General features: G+C 41.2%; 1 protein-coding gene across 4 annotated transcripts in view; it reads left to right on the top strand.

The window, feature by feature from the left end:
• The window catches only part of ATRN (attractin), a 149,670-nt gene that overhangs the window by 62,828 nt on the left and 67,395 nt on the right, over positions 1-19,447 (top strand). For all 4 annotated transcript variants that reach the window (XM_066387329.1, XM_066387328.1, XM_066387330.1 and 1 more), the window contains exons 9-18: positions 71-254; positions 1,262-1,416; positions 3,830-3,914; positions 6,926-7,146; positions 9,174-9,295; positions 10,138-10,273; positions 12,722-12,912; positions 15,764-15,983; positions 17,228-17,413; positions 17,943-18,176. In XM_066387329.1, the coding sequence (XP_066243426.1) occupies positions 71-254; positions 1,262-1,416; positions 3,830-3,914; positions 6,926-7,146; positions 9,174-9,295; positions 10,138-10,273; positions 12,722-12,912; positions 15,764-15,983; positions 17,228-17,413; positions 17,943-18,176 (1,734 nt within the window). The remainder of the gene's footprint in view (positions 1-70; positions 255-1,261; positions 1,417-3,829; positions 3,915-6,925; positions 7,147-9,173; positions 9,296-10,137; positions 10,274-12,721; positions 12,913-15,763; positions 15,984-17,227; positions 17,414-17,942; positions 18,177-19,447) is intronic.

Below are 19,447 nucleotides of genomic sequence, written 5' to 3'. Positions count from 1 at the left end.
AAGCTATTCGGTAATTTTAAGTATTAGGAGGAGCCTCCAACACTTGCCTTTAACTATTTTCCCTTTTCAGATAAGAACACGTGGAGTATATTAAATACCCAAGGTGCCCTTGTCCAAGGGGGCTACGGCCATAGCAGTGTCTTTGACCACAGGACCAGGGCCCTGTATGTTCATGGAGGCTATAAAGCTTTCAGCGCCAATAAATACCGACTTGCAGATGATCTCTATAGATACGATGTGGACACCCAGATGTGGTGGGTGCTTTTTCCTGAGCTTTCACTTTACACTGTGAATTCTGGCAATTGCTGGGAAAATATTGTGCTCTATTTTTGTCTTCCAGCATAGCAGATAATTCTTCTCTTCAGCGTTACAAAGAAATCGGGAAAGAAGCAGTAGGTAGTAAAGCAGCTAGTATATATTTATGTTGTTGCATTCTATAATTTTGTAGTAGGTTGATTAGAAAAGGCTCAGTAATTTTTATTGGTTTTCAATTTTCATATACTCAGTACCACTGTAAAATTTTAGCTCTTCAGAATCTTAAGGGATAAGTTATTCTGAGTTTATGCACACTGTTGTAATTAAGTAGAATGTATTCATTTTACCTTTTCTTGATGACCAAGGTGCCATCATTGGGGTCAGTTATTGGTGTCATTCCATGAAATCATCAAACAGAGATGGCCTCAGTACCTAAAAGATTAGCACTCACCTCTTCCTAACTAGATATTGGTCTATATGAAGTATGCTGATTTTAATAAATGTGAAGCAAATTTGAGTTATGAAATAATGTAATTATAAAGCAGTAGTTTTCTTTTTGTATTTTTCTACGTACTTGAAATCGTGCTATGAATAGCACTTTACATTGTGTCTGTTATTAAAACCATCATTTTTAGTGGCTGTGTAATACTCCATTGTGTAGGTGTACTGAGCCTGTACAGTTAGAAATTTTGGTTTCTAGCTTTTGTCTCACTTTATAAAGTATTGTGCATAAGCTTCTGTTTGTATTCACATGATTTCTACCCAGAAACGGCAATTATAGGGTCATAGATTTTTAAGGCTCTTAATATATTTTGTCAGAAGTTTCATAGGTCTGTAAGACTTTACGTGTCTGCTTATTGTTGAGAAGGTTATATATAGGGAAAATCCGGAAGTATTTACATGTTTGATGTGAAGTTAAGAAAATGGTTATGTTTGCATTAGTGAATAGGTGATAAGTATTGTAAAAAAACTAACCTTGTATTTCTCATTTTTAAATCTCGAAAAGGACCATTCTTAAGGACAGCCAATTTTTCCGCTACTTGCACACAGCTGTGATAGTGAGTGGAACCATGCTGGTGTTTGGAGGAAACACACACAATGACACATCCATGAGTCATGGTGCAAAATGCTTTTCTTCAGATTTCATGGCCTATGACATTGGTAAGTTTCCCAAAGCCACTTTATCCTCGTGAGTCTTTTTTGTCTATCAGTAACATTTTAAAGGGAATTAAAATGGTCAGGCCATTTGAAAGAGGCCTGAATGGCATTCTTTATGTTAATTTAACTGTTACATCTATTAAAAAACATTACTTCTATATTAAATTCTTTTTTAAGTCACTTTTAATTAGTTGGATGTTAATTTTTGAGGATGGATTGGGATGACTGAGCTCTGCTGTACTGCAAATACCTTACATAGCAGTGTCTTATAGTTATTGCCCACATACTCTTTTAAAATTTTTGGTGTGGTAATATATTTGACCAGAAGAGGGCAGTATTGGTTCACGCAAAATGAAATACACCTCATTCTGGCAAGTAAATAACATCAGATGTTCACTTTTGTGCCAGCCGCTGAGCTTGTACGTTTTGGATTGTAAGATGAATAAGTTACAACCCTTGGCTTCATAATAGGGATGTAGAAAATAGCGTACAATATAATTGTAGTTCAGGGTATTACTTGCTCTGAGATGAACATACAAGAGCACCTGTGAACATTCCTTAACACATGGGGGTAAAGGTTGTGATTAGGGAAAGCCTTCTTGAGAAGGGGCCTTTTAGGCTGGGGCATGAGAAACACTGGAAAGTCAGCTAGATGAGGTTAGGCAGACTTCTTGGGTGGAGGTGAAAAGAGACCATGCCACATACTCAGGGCCTGTGAGTAGCTAGTTTTCGCTATATTTTAGCTGCACATCAGGGAGAAGTGGCATTAGGTGGAGCAGGAGATCCAAGCAACTCTTAGACTGATCAGATCTTGAGGGGCCGGTTTGTTATATAATGCTGAGGAGTTAGGGCTTTTTGAAAAATCTTACAGAGAGGTAATAGAATTGTATTTGTGTTTTAGGAAGATCTCTTTGTGGCATTGTGGTGAGTAGTTGGGAAGAGACCCAATGGGAGTTAGGGGGCTGTTGCTGAAGTCCAGAGGAGGTTTTGAACCAAGGCTGTGGAAGTGACAATGAGGATAAAGAGATGGGTTTGACAACTCCCGAGAACTTGAGGATTGTGGGTTGTATTTTGAGAATCTTGATTCCCAGATATCTAGGGTGGGCCAGGGTAGATGGTGCTTTTTACCAAGGCTGGAAAGAAAACTCCATACAGGGACAGGGTCTGAGAGAAGGTGAGTAAGCTTAGTTTGGGAGCATGGTCAGCTGGAGATGACTGTGGGCTGGAGCAATGCAGAGAGCAGTGGGAGGCTCTGTGAGGGGTGAAGTTCTATAGGGAACATGTGTTATCAGGGATGGCAAAGAGCCAGCGGATAGACTGACAAATAAACTGGAAAGAGAATGCAGACTGTGAAAGCATGTCAGAGAAGTAGAAGGAAAGTGAGGCAAAGGTGTCCTGCAAGGGAGCTGTTAACAATGGCTACAAAGGGATTAAATAAAGCCTGGAAAGTCTTTCAGGTTTAGCAACAGAGAAGTTATTACCTTATAGACATGGAGGAGTAATCCAGATTGCAGGAGTCTAAAAAGGAATGTAAAGTGAGATATACACAGTGAATATTGACTATTTTAATTTTAAAAATCTGTGAAGGGAAGAAAGGGTAAGTTGAGTACCTGCTTGGGCATATTTCAGTGCTGTGGTGAAAGCCAGGTGCCCTAAGGAAGGGGTCTGGGCCACATTATGTTCTTAGAGAAGAAGCAAGGTGGGTGGACAGGAAGCCTCTGTTCTCCATGTGAGAAAGACCACAGAGTCTGGGCTGGTGGGAGAAGGAAATAAAAAGCTATTGTTGTCAAGGTTGAATAAAGGTCTGAATTGAGTGGAAGAACCTTCGGTTAGTGAGTGTGAATGTCTCTGTTTCAGAAGAGACAGTGAGTGTGAGCTTGGTATGGTTTACCAGCAAGAGCAGTTGATAGTGTGGATCAGAATAAAGGAAAATTAGTAGATCTAAGGGGTCTAGGAAAGGACTTTTTAAAATTTTGATAAAGTTTGATTTAGTTTTGACTTTTAGTTATTTTCTATCTGTATTTTCTTATTTTAGGTACTGTTTAGGCAAGTCACTAGAGTAGAAAGTAATTATGGAACCCATATGTTTTACTTACATAAGCTTTGAAAAATGTAAATTTGCTTAAGTTCATCATTCTAGCAAGTGAAATTGATAGGCAACAGAGTGAGCAGTGTGGGTGTCACGAATGTTGCATGCGTTCGCTAATTAGAATTGCCATATGGTCCCGTCTGTCTTCCATGCCCCCCTCTTCTCCTGCTGCTGCACTTTACCTCAGAAATTATAGTGTGAGTAAGGAAAAGCAGGAGGCACATTTTATGAGGTTGTGTTTGTTGCTGTCTTCTCCCCCCCCAAAATGCCAATTTCTACTGATGATGAATGGCCGTCTCACCTGGCATGTGTTTTTCTCACTCCTAGCTTGTGACCGCTGGTCAGTGCTTCCCAGACCTGATCTCCACCATGATGTCAACAGGTTTGGCCACTCAGCAGTCTTACACAACAGGTAACTGGGAAAGAAGTGCTTGCTCCTTTTCTCTTGTGTTTAAAATGAAAATGAAGTAAAATATGAGGAAGTGGGATTGGACTTACTGGTGCATATTATTTGCAGGATTTTCTCATTCTATTAGTTTTTCACAGAATTATGTAAGTATGAATTTCCTGATTTATATTTAGGTACCATTATTGAAATGCTATGTTTGTTAATGTGTTTTTGTTAGCATGCAGGAGTATGCTGTGTTTGATGTTATCTGAATGCATGGGATCACAAAAGTTATGTGTGACAACTGTCTTAAGGTCTCTGCCAGTTGCTGTTGTGGTACTTAGGTCTTAATAAGAAGATTTGAAAACGGAGAGAGGGCATGTCAGATGGGGATAAGGTAGAAGAACAGAGATGGAGAGATTGTGAAGCTTCAGAGAGAACAAGTTTATAGTCTTTGTTAATATGAGGCCTGCAACACATTGCTTGAAAATGCCTGGCCCAGACTAACAGAGCTCTGCATCAGCCTGATCCTGGAGAAGGCTCTGTCATATAATGGCAATCGGAGTAGCTTTTCTACCTATTCCTTAGAGTGTTCTTTAAAGATTTTTGATTTGTTAGACAGCCTAATGTTACTATGCTCTGACTAAATAGTCAAGTTTTGCATGTTTTAAAAATTATTGTGGCATACTGATTAAAGATCACTGTGATATAGTAATGACTATTTAGAGAGCTATATTATCTTTATGCTTCAGTTAGTCAGTTGATTTGAGGGAAACTGAAAATGTTGAGAATGAAATACTTTATACCTCATTATGGGTTAATACCAAACTTCCTGGTAAGTCATAAGATGTCAGAGTTAGAAGAGATCCTTGAAATCATCCATTCCAAACTCCCAATGCAGGCATCCCCTTTATTTATTTATTTTTTTTGTATTTTTCTGAAGCTGGAAACGGGGAGAGACAGTCAGACAGACTCCCGCATGCGCCCGACCGGGATCCACCCGGCACGCCCACCAGGGGCAACGCTCTGCCCACCAGGGGGCGATGCTCTGCCCCTCCGGGGCATCACTCTGCTGCGACCAGAGCCACTCTAGCGCCTGGGGCAGAGGCCAAGGAGCCATCCCAAGCGCCCGGGCCATCTTTGCTCCAATGGAGCCTCGGCTGCGGGAGGGGAAGAGAGAGACAGAGAGGAAGGAGGGGTGGGGTGGAGAAGCAAATGGGCGCTTCTCCTGTGTGCCCTGAACGGGAATCGAACCCGGGTCCCCCGCACGCCAGGCCGACGCTGTACCGCTGAGCCAACCGGCCAGGGCCGGCATCCCCTTTAAATATGTTCAGGGCTAGTGAATATGCCTACCAAAGAAGATACCCTTTGAACATGTCCAGGAGTAGAAAACACCTAAGAAGGAAGCTCCAGTTATTAGCAAATTCTTCTTTATATTATCTGGAATCTGCTTCTCTGTATCTTCTGCCTATTGATCTTGTTTCTGTCTTCAGATCTTTGCAAGAGAAGTACAAATCTTTGCCCTGCAAAGCTCCCTCTGATCTTTAAGAATGGTGTCGTCTCTCCTGTGTACACAGCCCCTGAGCTAACTCTTCAGGTTCTAATCTGGTCCTTTCGTTGGCAGGATTGAAGGTGCACAACAGGCACAGAGATACCATGTATGCGGCAGATACGGCCTGGTGTACCCTGACACAACTTGTGTCACTCACTTTAATAACCTTGTGGCTTTTGTTTCCCACAATAGCATTTTAAGTACTTTCCCTGGAGCTATTATACAGTTGCTTTGTTTTGAATATTTGTGATTCTGCATATATGGCCTATTAACAGCTTTAAAAAAAATTTTTCTTTTATTGGCCCTGGCCTGGTAGCTCAGTTGGTTAGATTGTTGTCCCAAAATGCCAGTCGCAGGTTTGATTCCAGATCAAGGAACATAAAAGAATCAACCAATGAATACATAAATAAGTGTAACAACAAATTGATGTTTCTCTCTAAAAATTAATAATTAATTTAAAATATTTTTATTGAATTATTGGGGTGGCATTGGTTAATAAAATTATATAGGTTTCAGATGTATAGTTCTATAATACATCATCTGTTTATTGTGTTGTGTGTTCTCCCCAAGTCAAGTCTCCTTACATCACCATTAATACCCCTTTTACTCTCTTCTACCTCCCTCACCCCCCTTTCCCTCTTATAATCCCCATACTGTTGTCTGTATCTGAGTTTTTCTTCTTTGCTTAATCCCTTCACCTTTTTTACCCAGTTCCCTAATCCCTCCCCTCTGACAGCTGTCAGTCTGTTCTCCATACCTATGAGTCTGTTTCCATTTTGTTTAATGGAAATGGCTTGACTTAAAAGGCTGAAAGTCTTGATGCTGGACCCAGGTGGACTTTTACTTCTGGCATCAGCCAACAAAGTCTTTCATTGAAAGACAACTAAAAAGTATGCAGTAAGGACCTAACAAGACAATGAAGAAATACTGAGCAGGCCTGACCAGATGGTGGCGCAGTGGATAGAGTGTTGGCCTGGGACACTGGGGATCTGGGTTCAAGGTCCCAAGGTCGCCAGCTTGAGCACAGGCTCACTGGCTTGAGCATGGGATTGTAGACAAGACCCCATGGTCAGTGGCTTGAGCTCAAAGGTCACTGGCTTGAAGCCCAAAGTCCCTGTCTTGAGCAAAGGGTCACTGGCTCAGCTGGAGCCCCCTGGTCAAGGCACACATGTGGGCTTATCCTGGCACTAAAATATTTCAGGGAATTATAGTTAGAAGTAACCATGTTATCATGAGAACTTTTAAACATACTATATAGTTCAGTAAAAAGTAGGTGGAGTCTTGGTCGTCTTCTGGGTAGGATAGCCCAGGATGAAAGGTTAGAATTTGAGAGGGAGGTATAAGAATGTTTTCTGAGATCTTGAAAAATAATTTTTTACAGGTCTTTTGATATGTAGGATTTATCTGAAGATTGTAAATAGTGAATCATGCCTTTGTTTATATAATGCTTTAGTAAATTACTCTCCCTTTTCTTTTCTTTTAGCACCATGTACATATTTGGTGGTTTCAATAGTCTCCTCCTCAGTGATATCCTGGTCTTCACCTCAGAACAGTGCCAGGCACACCAGAGTGAAGCTGCTTGTCTAGCAGCAGGACCTGGCATCCGGTGTGCATGGAACTCAGAAGCATCTCAGTGTATCTCCTGGGAGTTGGCAACAGCAAAACAAGAAGAAGAATTAAAATCAGAATGTTTTTCCAAAAGATGTATGTTTTTTCTTAAAAATGAATCAATTTAAGATCTCATTTTATCTGAATTATGGAGACACTTAGCATATGTATACTTTTTAGATTCATTTCATTATCCAGAAACATTCAGGAATAAATTATGCAAAGGGTTTGTGGAAAATTTATTTGTAAACATCTTTACAATGGGTGGCAACATGCCATGTGGTTCCCAGCTTATAAACTGTCTGCGAACCATAGAAATAAAAACTTCCTTGGCATGGTGTAGACTTTGTATACCAACTTTAGAACCTGGCTGCAGTTGGTTTGAGGAAATGCAATTCAATGATTTTGTGTGTGTATGTGATGATGGAAATGTTCTGTATCTGCAGTGTCCCAATATGGTAGCTACTAGCCACATGTAGCTATAAAGCACTTGAAATGATACTGGTGTGACCGAATAACTGAATTTTTCATTTTCATTAACTTAAAATTAAAAACTACTTGTGACTAGTGGCTATCATGTTGCATTATGCATTCTAATATTAAGGATAAGATGAAGAGGACCAACCTAGAAAGGCTATGTTGGGCTTCATTGTTCTCATGGATAGAGGTAAAGTTGCTGTCTCTGCAAAGTATTATCCTTTTTTAGCTTCTCTAGTTAGGCACAGCAGTGATAGCAAGACAGACAGCTGCTGAGGATGAGCAGTAATCCCTGCTTCTAGAACCACCTCTTAACGTTTTCCAAACTTTCCTTATCTTGCCTAGTTAGTTTTTTACCTTTTTGCTCTAACATTTTAGCACAATGCAAAGTAATATGTGAGGAAGTCCATTAAGAGTAAAAAAAAATGTTTCTGCAGAATATTTATTCACTTCAATTAGTCTAAAGTATGTTGACTGGATTTCTTAACTGTTAGGGTTGGTATAGCAGTTAGCATGAAAGTTATGGTGGATCGAGTCAGGTGTCACCTTTAAGCTGAACATAAGTCCTTAATAAGAACACACAGGCAACCTTCCAGGTTCATTGGTGTGCTGTGAGTGCTGGAGAACTGAAATGACCAGAACCTGGAAGAGTTGTTCTTGTCTCCTAAAAGGGATAAATAAAATCAGTGACATAGTTATTTTTTTTACCAAATTTAAAAGTTCAAGTTAAACATACAAGTTTATAGGAAATAATATTCATTTACTTTAGGTTGTTCAATATGAACCCATTTTATGTTAACTCATCTCAGATGTCACCTCCCTGGTTTACTCCGCTTTCTGTTGGGGCTCAGTCCTTGGGGTAATGACCAGGGCGGGAAGAACAACCCAGGGAACAGGATGCTGGAGTCTTTGTGGGGTCCCTTGAGGAGACCTCCCTTTTCTTATCCATGGATTCCACCGTGTTTTGTGTCCACGAGTGATTCTGCAGGTGAGGTAATATGGTTGTGCAGCTTCCCTTTTTTTTTGCTGACCTTGACCTATCTATCGTCATTATGAGATGCAACAGATCTGTAGTAGCTCAGAAGTTCTCAAACTTACGCTCTTGGATTTACATATATGTGTACAGAATGCAGCTCAGCCTAGTGCCTCCTTTGTGGTTCTATGGTGCTATTTCCTGTGCTCAAATTAGCCTCGCGTGTATGGCTGGGAAGAATGGCTTGGTCTCCTACCGTACTTTGTTTGGCTCCTGGGAAACTCTTGGTGTTCATTTTATTGCTAGTTGATTTTTTGCTTGGGACGACAAGTATATAAAGAACCAGAGTTACTTCCATGTTATCTCTCTGTCCTTGAATTAAATTAACCTATCTTTTTTTTTTTTTCACTTTCTGTGTACTTTTGTTGGGGGAGTGAGTACAAAATAGTGTTTCTTCAGATTGTTTACTTATTTCTAAATCTACATTAACCTAACCTCACCAATATATATGTATCTTTGCCAGTTCCATTTCTCATTTTACTTCCCAGCCCTTGTTATATATATATATATTTTTTACATAAGTCTCAGATTGTACTCAACAACAGCTGAAATGGGCCTGTGACTTTTCTGAGGAGGAGCTGTCAGAGTTGATGAGTTTTTCTTCTCTTCATAGCTCTTGACCACGACAGATGTGACCAACACACGGATTGTTACAGCTGCACGGCCAACACCAATGACTGCTTCTGGTGCAATGACTATTGTGTCCCTAGGAACCACAGCTGCACAGACAACCAGGTCAGGGGGCTGTTTTTCAAGGTTTTCAGAGAATGGAAAAATTGGAGTGGAGTTGTGTGTAGATTACAGTGTATATGGTATAAATACTGGCCCAGAGTTATTTTTAAAACCTTCAGTGTAGATTTGAATTCTATTATTGCTCAGGTTTTCTTTTAGCAAGGGGTGCTCTAAACGTTCTAATTCCAAAGGTCCTTGTCACAAGACTGACATGTGGTTTTTTTAGAAGAAGGAATGACTGATGTTTTGAGTACTCCCCATGGCCATGGTTGTGGCTAAGCATTAGAGCCTGTGTGAGGCTTGGTGCACTCTGCCTGCGCAAGGTTTAGGAAGCAAGTTAAGACTTGAGACTGAAAGTCAGGTGTGTAGCAGCCACACTGAATTGTGGAAATAATAGACTTTGTAAAATCTCCTTATATTAAAGCTTGGCTCAGCATAATTAATGTTCACCATTTATCATTTTTTTATTTAGGTTATAATAAAGATTTTTTTACTCTTTTAAGTTTTTGAGAATTTATCATACATTCTTTATCAGTCTATAAAGCAGCTCATAAAATATAAAACTTTTAGCCTGTTTGGGAGGCATTTGAACATCCCTATTTTATAGATGGGTAAGTGAGGCATGGTATTTTAGAGAGCACTGCTTTCTTGCCAAATCAGAGCATGTCCTAAGCAAAACCTTTCACTAAAGTGTTTCCATTGCAGTGCAGTTTCACATTCATCTTATTTGTTTATTTATCTATTTGATGTTTGCTTTTTTGATTCAATTTTTAGTATCCTGTTTGTCCTCACCATGAGGTTTCTCTGTGGAAATAAGAGAAAAACTTTTGTCCACTGTGTTTTAGATCATTTCCACATATGATCAGTGCCCCAAGGACAACCCCATGTTCTACTGTAACAAGAAGACCAGCTGCAGGAGCTGTACCCTGGACCAGAACTGCCAGTGGGAACCCCGGAATCAGGAGTGCATCGCCCTGCCCGGTAGGCCTTGATCAAAAACAGCAGTGGGGGGACAAGCTCATTTCATCCATCCTCCATACCACTATTCTGGTTGTTATTTTTTAAAATAAAAATACAGTTCTTAAGTCTGCTTCTACTGTCCTTTGAAATGAAATGAAACATCATCTGCTTCTCTGGAAAATCAGATGACAGCTTGGCTCTATATCATCAAGCCCACTCCATTGTCCCCATCCTGCTCTACTGTGGAAACCTGGGAGGAGAGTGCAGTCGTCTCAGCAGCCAGTCTGCTGGGCACCTAATGAAGAGTACTTCTTATTGACCACTGGGCTTAGATTGTCAGCACCTCTGACAAGGAGAGGAGATGTCTGTGTCCACAGCACCTCCTGGGGTGATCTTCAGCCCTTAATACCTTGATTTATGGTATTTTTGATGCTAGGGCTGAAGAGTTAGGGTGCCTGTAGCCAGCCAGCCATGACTGAAACTGTATGATATATTTGTTCAACCAAGATATCCAGGAAGGGCTCTGGCCAGATAGCTTAGTTGGTTGGAGCATCGTCCGAAGCATAGAGGTTGCCGGTTCGATCCCAGTCAGGGCACATACAAGAACAGATTAATGTTCCTATCTCTCTCTCTCTCTCTCTTCCCCCTTCTTCTCTTACTAAAATCAATAAATTTTTTTAAAAAATTAAAAAAAAAAGATATCCAGGAAGGGGGACTTCTGTGGCTCTGCACACCATCTGAGGCATGTGCAGGGCAATGTAAATGTCCTTTGGAAGTACTTGGTTCAGCTTGCATGAGTGGGCTTCCTGTATGTTATCTTAAACTTTCATGCCTAGCACAGGACCTGGGGCTCTTGCTAGAAGTCGGATTCTGGTACAAATCTAGGATGGGGCCCAGAGTCTATGTTTGAACAAGTGTGACACTGATGCCAGACTTTGATGAGTGTTTATCTGCTCTTAAGTGATGCCTGACCTTTCACTTATCTCACTGACTGTTAATGAGCATTGTTGATGGAGTCTCCAGGGTACTTTGTTTCTGGTGAAGCTGCTTTGCTCCCTGTCTTCCAGGAAGTGTTCACAGCTCTGCAGTTCCTTGGGTGGTTTCAGGGCAGCCACAGTAGCAGATTACAGGCTTGTCTTGTGTGCTACACCTGTATCACTTTGGCTTTTTATTTTTCCAAAAAAACCTCAAAAGGCTTTTTATTTTTTTCTTTTCACTTCACTTTTGGGATGATCTGTGTACTTTATTTTTACCTTCCATCTGATGTGAAAACTGTAGTTTTTAAAGACTGTAGGCTTGTTCATTCACCAACTTATTTCTATTCTTGCAGTTTTTAACCCATCCTTCCAATATGCATGTTCATTTTAGTTTGCTTCTAATTATTTTTTGTTTTTCTTTTCTTTCTTTCTTTTTTTTTAAATTCAGTGAGAGGATGGGAGGCAAAGAGACAGACTCCGCATAAGCCCTGACTGGGATCCACCTGGCAAGCCCACTAGGGGGCGATGCTCTGTTGCTCAGCAGCTGAGCTCTTAGCACCTGAGGTGGAGGCCATAGAGCAAATCTCAGTGCCCAGGGCCAACTTGCTCCAGTTGAGCCATGGCTGCAGGAGAGGAGAAGAGAGAGAGAGAGAGAAGTGAGAGGGGGAGGGGCTGAGAAGCAGATGGATGCTTCTCCTATGTGCCCTGACTAGAAATCAAACCCAGGATATTCACACTCCAGGGCAGTGCTCTACCACCGAGCCAACTAGCCAGGGCCTCCAGTTGTTTTTCAAAAGGAGATTTATAAAATCCAACCCTGGCATCAAACAAGTGTTTTCTTCTAAGACACAAGAAGGTTGACTTCAGAATGTTTGTTGCCCTGGCCGGTTGGCTCAGTGGTAGAGCATCGGCCTGGCATGCAGGAGTCCCGGGTTCGATTCCTGGCCAGGGCACACAGGAGAAGTGCCTATCTGCTTCTCCACCGCTCCCCCTCTTCTCCCTCTCTGTCTCTGTCTTCCCCTCCTGCAGCCGAGGCTCTATTGGAGCAAAGATGGTTCAGGCGCTGAAGATGGCTCTGTGGCCTCTACCTCAGGCACTAGAATGGCTGTGGTCGCCGCAGAGCGACGCCCCAGATGGGCACAGCATCGCCCCCTGGTGGGCGTGCTGGGTGGATCCCGGTCAGGCACATGCAGGAGTCTGACTGCCTCCCCGTTTCCAGCTTCCAAAAAAAAAAAAATGCAAAAAAAAAAATACAAAAAAAAAAAAAGAATATGTTTGTTGAGATCCAGGAAATATGACTTATTTAGTGGTTTTTGAATGCTCATATTCTGTATTTGGTCCTTAGTAAGCTGTTACTCTCACTACATCCTAATGAAGTATCTGGAACTCAAATCACAAAAACTATTTAGGTTTTCAGTAATTCAAATTGGTAATATGTAACTTTGTGTGATTTCTAAAACTGTTTTTTTTTTCTTTTCTTCCTTCACAAAAGAAAATATCTGTGGCGTTGGCTGGCATTTGGTTTTAAACATGTGTTTGAAAATTAACACTGCCAAGGAGACTTATGACAATGCTAAATTGTCCTGTAGGAACCACAATGCCTTTTTGGCTTCTCTTACGACCCAGAAGAAGGTAGACTTTGTCTTTAACCAGTTGCGAATACTGCATTCATCACAGAGCACGGTGAGTTAAAATCCTCAGAAGTGAAATTTTTAGGATCTGCTGTCTGCTGCGAGCGTGAGTACAGCTTACCTATGATGTACTTGGAGGGAGGAGTGCTGTGTCACAGACTGTGGGATTGCACTATCAGGATCTCTTCCTTTAACACCTTTTTGTTAGCTTAAATTTTTTAACACTTTATTTTTATTAGTCATATCTATTAAGTTATATTTGAATAATTGCATGTGTATTGAATAGTAATATGTGTACCATATCCTTGGGACAGCAGTAGGTAAATTTCCTGTTTTATTCGTAGGTTCTGCTGTGCAGGGAGGGGAATGAAATATCATTTGTTTGGGTTTTTCTTAGGCCTGGGCAGCCCAAAAGGAGAGGGTACCTTCTTATCAAGAGTTTCCTAAGCACAGAAAGGCCCCAAGTTCTCTTCCCATCTGCCCAGTGCTCTGAGATGGCTTGTAGTTGACATTCTACAATCACATGTGGTCTTTTTGAGTCCGAAGTCCTAGCCTGTGGTTCTGTCCTCAATTAAGTAGATATTCAGAAGACAGCTCTTAACAATGCTGGCGTTGGTACAGAGCAGTTCCAGGGAATGTGCTCGTCCTCAAGGAGGGAGAAGCAATAGGCAGCACTTCCTCGAGTGCAGCCTTCTTCAGGTGCGGGCTTGGAGTACGGTCTGGGCCTGGCTATGTGGCCCCTGTATACCATCTAGAGCAGGGGTCTCAAACTCAACTCAGCATGTGGGCCGCAGAGCAAGATCACAGCCGTTCGGCGGGCCGCACTAGGTCTACAAAAGGCATCTGTTACGCAACAGTTTTCTCACTGCAGTTGAAAACAAAAAAAAATCAGTACAACAAGCACAATCATACATGCAGTTTACTCAGTGTCACAAAACGACCAGAAACTGTAGTTCGCATCACAACTGCTGTTAACTAAGCTAATATCTAGCTAGGATGCTAGAGAAATGAAAAATACAAGTAGGCCCCTAGGCTTACTTAATTTTATCCAAAATATTTTGAACTTCGTGGATTAGTCTGCGGGCCACACACGGCCCGCGGGACGCGAGTTTGAGACCCCTGATCTAGAGGGTTGTTCCATGACTGGTACAAGGTGTCCCATATTTTACTTTTCTCCAATTAGTCTTTTTCTTTTTTTAGTGCAACTTTGGTATGGTGTGGACACTCAAATATTGGTAGTACATTGTAAATGCCGTTACCTCAGGGAGCACTATGGCCACACTTAATCACTTAATATTTTATATCTTAAAAGCTTTTCAAATTTATAATCCCCGTTGGAGACTGTTCATTTTGTTTGTTTCTCCTCTTTACCTCACCCACAAGTATGGGTCTCTCTAGTGTTCTGGCCTTGACTGTCAGCTAAGCTTACCTGTAGTCACTCCCTCAGCATATGGATGGCTTACAGTTTTGCTCATTATCAACGACTGCCAATTCCATGTGTCTGAAAGAATAGTTGGTTAGAAAGGTTCAGCTGGCCACAGATTTCCTATCTTCTGGTCCCTCTTCTCTCTTCTCTTCTTCCTCAGGTTTTCTAGCTATCAGTGGTTCTGGGTAGTCAGGTTAATTGGGACTATTTTTATACAACAAGAATTCACTGTCTTGTGTTAAGCTGTAAATTAAGCTGTAATTCTAGACTGGAATCTCAGGCTTGTATGGAAAAACAAGCAAGAGGACCCAATCTAGACCCAACTTAGTCTTTAGGGCAAAGGCTGACTGATAACCAGAAAGAGGTAACCCCTGAAAATAAGAAGGAGTGAATTGGGAAGGTGAATAGGGAAGGGTTCACTATGCTTTTGCTACCCACACATGCAAGATGCAGAGATTGAGGGGTGAGCTACTGTTAAGGGTGAGTGGCTAGCTTCAGGCTGGGTGGAAGGGAATTGTAGTAGCTAGGTCTTATGAGGAATCACAAGGCCAGATCCTGAGAGGTCTTGTCTACAATGCTAACTGGTTTGAGTTTTATCATGAAAGCAAAGGGAAGTTATGGAAGGACTTTTAAAAAGCATTAATTTTATTTTTCTTTCCTTAAAAAAAACATGTTTCAAAGGAAATGTAAAAAATAGTAACATTAAAAATAAAATAAATATTACTCATTACAACTAAAAATAACTACTTTTGGGTGTGTATATTTTTTTTAGGTCTTTTAATAGGCATGTGTATTCTTTTCTCTGAAAAATGGAAATATATTGTACATTTTGTTTTATAACTGCCAAAATTAGAAATCTTTCTCATTTCTGGGCTAAACTTTGTACTTTTATTTTAAAAGAATGTTTTAATGCAACAGGAAGAAAATTTCACTAGAACAGGAGACAGAAACTGTCCCCGGGTTTGCCCATCCCATTTTTCCTATAAAATTCAGTACCAGCCAGTATACCCCCGCTGAAGGTGGGGATCTCAATCATCTGAACAGGCCAGTGCCCTAAACAGACTTAGTTTATGATTCTGAGGCTAGACATATAACCAGTATCTCTTCAATATTAGCAAAATGATTTCATGTATGAACAGACATTTAAACCAAGTTTGGGGTGGCCATCTTTCATAGCATTTGTCATAGGATATGGGAATTTTGGACCTTCATTATTGTTCTGCCATTAATCTCTGTGAAATTTTTGATATATTCTGTGAGCTATATTTTTGTTCTTTGTAAAATGGTTGTATTGAAGTTCCAAGCATAATATGTAACATAAAAAATCTGATGGTCTCTCCTAATCTGCAGTGGCTGAATTGGGATAGGGAGGTTTTCCTGTATCTTTGGAGTATATATAAATTCATTGTTTTTATCTAGAAGCCTGTTTTAGTCAAGATATTGATTAATATTCATAGCTGTACCTGTTTGCCTATAGCCCAAGCTGACCTTGACCCCATGGGTTGGCCTTCGGAAGATCAATGTGTCCTACTGGTGCTGGGAAGATATGTCCCCATTCGCAAATAGTGTGCTACAGTGGATGCCGTCTGAGCCTAGTGATGCTGGATTCTGTGGAATGTTGTCAGAACCCAGTACTCGGGGCTTGAAGGCTGCAACCTGCATCAACCCACTCAATGGTAGTGTCTGTGAAAGGCAAGGTAAGTAAGTATATGGGGAATTAGGCATTATTGGAAGTTCATTGAAGGAGAAATCCACAGCAGGCATGGTATTCATATATGTGAAGTATTCATGAAAAACAGACTATTGGTTTCAAGCATATGAAGCAGAGTATAACCCAGAATTTTAAAAGAACTAAATAGTGTCTGGCTCTGAATGGAGTGAAACATAAGCCTAAACAGAAGTAACTAACACTACTCAAAGAACCTAATATTCTAATTAACAATGAGATTGATTGGTTTGTTGATTACAAAAAATATTGAGACTCGCTCTAAAGGGCAAATGTCTTGGTTTTGGTAGAGAAATGCTGTGAAAAAAGGACCAAAAATGTAAATAAAAGTGAAAGATCAGAATTGACAGTGGGGGACAAAAGGGTCAGTGAACAGAAAGATTGGGTCAGTGGGGAGAAACATGAAGAGATCAGTTCTGTGACAGAACACAGAAGCAAACCAGATGTGCTAATGCTGTGCTTGAGTACTGAAGGAATGAAGACGTTGAGTGACTGAGTGACGTTACAGGGTTGAGTCTCTTTGGGCTACATGTAGGATTCTTAAAGGCAGGCCCAGGGGCAGCACCTGCAGCACGCAGACAAGCCCAAGGCGGGCATCCTCCTGCAGAGGGACTCACAACTTATATTTGGAATTTTCTGGGCAACTTTTGGGAGGCTGGACTCCATTGACATCATGTCTCATTTTAAGAAGGTATCATAATTTGAGGAACACAGAGGGTGGAAGAGAATTTGTAGCACTGTCTGTAAGAGTCACCTTAAGATATTTCTAAACTTCCTGTAGGGGAGCTTTTTAGACATTTTGGGTCCTGTGTGCTGTGGTGTATTTAATGAATGTTGTGTTCCTTCTTCCCCAAAATATATGAAGATACAGTATTGCTTATTTAGGTAGGTTGTAAAACCTCTGAATTTCATCCTGGGTACCCTATTTTGCAAAGAGTTTTAGAACCTCTACTTGAATAGAAAGATTAACTTATTCCCACATGTCTATCCTTAATGCCCTTTGAAAAGAAAAACATCTTTTTCCTCCAAGTGTAGAAATGTACTCGACTAAATAGGACATAGTGACTCTAATGTTTTCTGTTTTCTCCTTTATTTAGTGTAGTCCAGTGAATTGATATCATGACATACTAGTGGGTCACAACCCACACTGAAAAGCCTTTAACCGTAGCCAACATAGTAGGAGCTCTAAGTGTCTCTCTTGGGTTTACTTCCCAGCGAACCACAGTGCCAAGCAGTGCCGGACACCGTGTGCCTTGCGGACAGCATGTGGGGACTGTACCAGTGGCAGCTCTGAGTGTATGTGGTGCAGCAACATGAAGCAGTGTGTGGACTCCAATGCCTATGTGGCCTCCTTCCCTTTTGGCCAGTGTATGGAGTGGTACACCATGAGCAGCTGTCCCCGTAAGTGAAAAGTGAGCTCTAGGCACTAATGAATGCCCTGGGTACAGTGACTACTCCTGCTCTGAGGCAGTGCTGTCAGCCTCTGAACATTTTAGGGACAAAGCTGGACTTGACCTTCGGCTCCATGATGAAAACCTTCATACAGAATGAAGCACAATGACATAAGTGAATAAATGTAGACTAGATCACAGAGTATAGGAAAAACTGCTCAACTTCAGTATTATATTGCTCAGTCCATGTAGGATCTCCCCATTAACCTTCTAACTCGGAAAGTAAGTGCTTTCCAGTAGGTGACCTCTAACGTCCCTTCTGCCTCCAACATCCTGGGTTGAGAGAGATGGGAGGAGTCCTTGTTACACATAGAACAAGATATTGGGCTCTTCAAACTTATTATGTCATTTTAGTCACAAGTAGAATAGAAATTTTGACTCACAGAAGTTGAATAGTCTGTTAAAGTAGAAGGTAATTTAAATACAATGAATTCAGATCTATAGGTGATAGTGAATTGCAACTTCTGTTTTTTTAACAGCTGAAAATTGTTCAGGCTACTGTACCTGTAGTCATTGCTTGGAGCAACCAGGCTGCGGCTGGTGTACTGATCCCAGCAATACCGGCAAAGGGAAGTGCATAGAGGGCTCCTATAAAGGGCCAGTGAAGATGCTTTCTCAGGCCCCCTTAGCAAATGTCTACCCACAGCCCCTTCTCAATTCGAGCATGTGTCTGGAGGACAGCAGATACAACTGGTCTTTCATTCATTGTCCAGGTAAGATGTCTTGTGTATCCAAATCAAGTGTTTCCCTACCTATTTGCAAAGAATAAAACCTTGAAAGCTACATTATTTATATGGATCTCCTTTAAGAAAAAAATATAACATCATTTTTGGAGAAAAAGTTTTACATGAAAAATATTTTTGATATCAATTAATGAAAATACTAAGAATTTCAAGTGAGTTGTGCTAACATTCATTACAAAAGTAATGAAATAAGTTCATAATAGAAAAATAAATGCTATAGATATAGGTAAAACAAAAACTGGAATTCCTTTTCTCATCTCCAGTTCTTCAGAGAGGTAAAATCTTAACAGTTTGATACAGACACCTCTAGACATACCAGTGTATATTTTTAACACTAAAAAATGCTATGCATGTGATATAAATCTGCAGTTTGCTATATCTTGGCAGTTGTTAAGAGAAAAATTAAAAATAAGGTCTCCTGCCAACCCAGAAATTTCTCTCCACAAATGTAGAAAAAAAAGAAGTGGTTGCCCAGGGAGAGGGAAGGGATGCAAAGGGGGACAAATATATACTCCACATAGTGGGATATAAAACTGAGACTCATGGACACAGATAAAAGTGAAGTGGTTCCCAGGGAGAGGGGTGGCAGAGGGGACTAAAGAGGGAAATACACGGTGACAGAAAATTATTTGACTTTGGGTGATGGACACACAACACAGTCAACAGTTCAAATGCTATAGAGATGTTCACCTGAAACCTGTGTACTCTATTGACCAATGTCACCCCTTTAAATTTAATTTCTAAAGTAAAAAAAATAAAAATTAAAAGGAAAGAAAGAAAACAGTTTTATTATGGAATAAGCATTAAATAGACTGTGATGCACATCACAGGCAATCCACTAATGAGATCACAAAGACAGACTGAAATCTCACCCTTTTAAATAGCCAAGCAGGCCCTGGCCGGTTGGCTCAGCGGTAGAGCGTCGGCCTAGCATGCGGAGGACCCGGGTTCGATTCCCGGCCAGGGCACACAGGAGAAGTGCCCATTAGCTTCTCCACCCCTCCGCCGCACTTTCCTCTCTGTCTCTCTCTTCCCCTCCCGCAGCCAAGGCTCCATTGGAGCAAAGATGGCCCGGGCGCTGGGGATGGCTCTGTGGCCTCTGCCTCAGGCGCTAGAGTGGCTCTGGTCGCAACATGGCGACCCCCAGGATGGGCAGAGCATCGCCCCCTGGTGGGCAGAGCATCGCCCCTGGTGGGCCTGCCGGGTGGATCCCGGTCGGGCGCATGCGGGAGTCTGTCTGA

The sequence above is a fragment of the Saccopteryx leptura genome, chromosome 5 (assembly GCF_036850995.1).
Source record: "Saccopteryx leptura isolate mSacLep1 chromosome 5, mSacLep1_pri_phased_curated, whole genome shotgun sequence".
Classification (NCBI taxonomy): Eukaryota; Metazoa; Chordata; class Mammalia; order Chiroptera; family Emballonuridae; genus Saccopteryx; species Saccopteryx leptura.
This window is presented reverse-complemented; position numbering and strand designations above follow the sequence as displayed.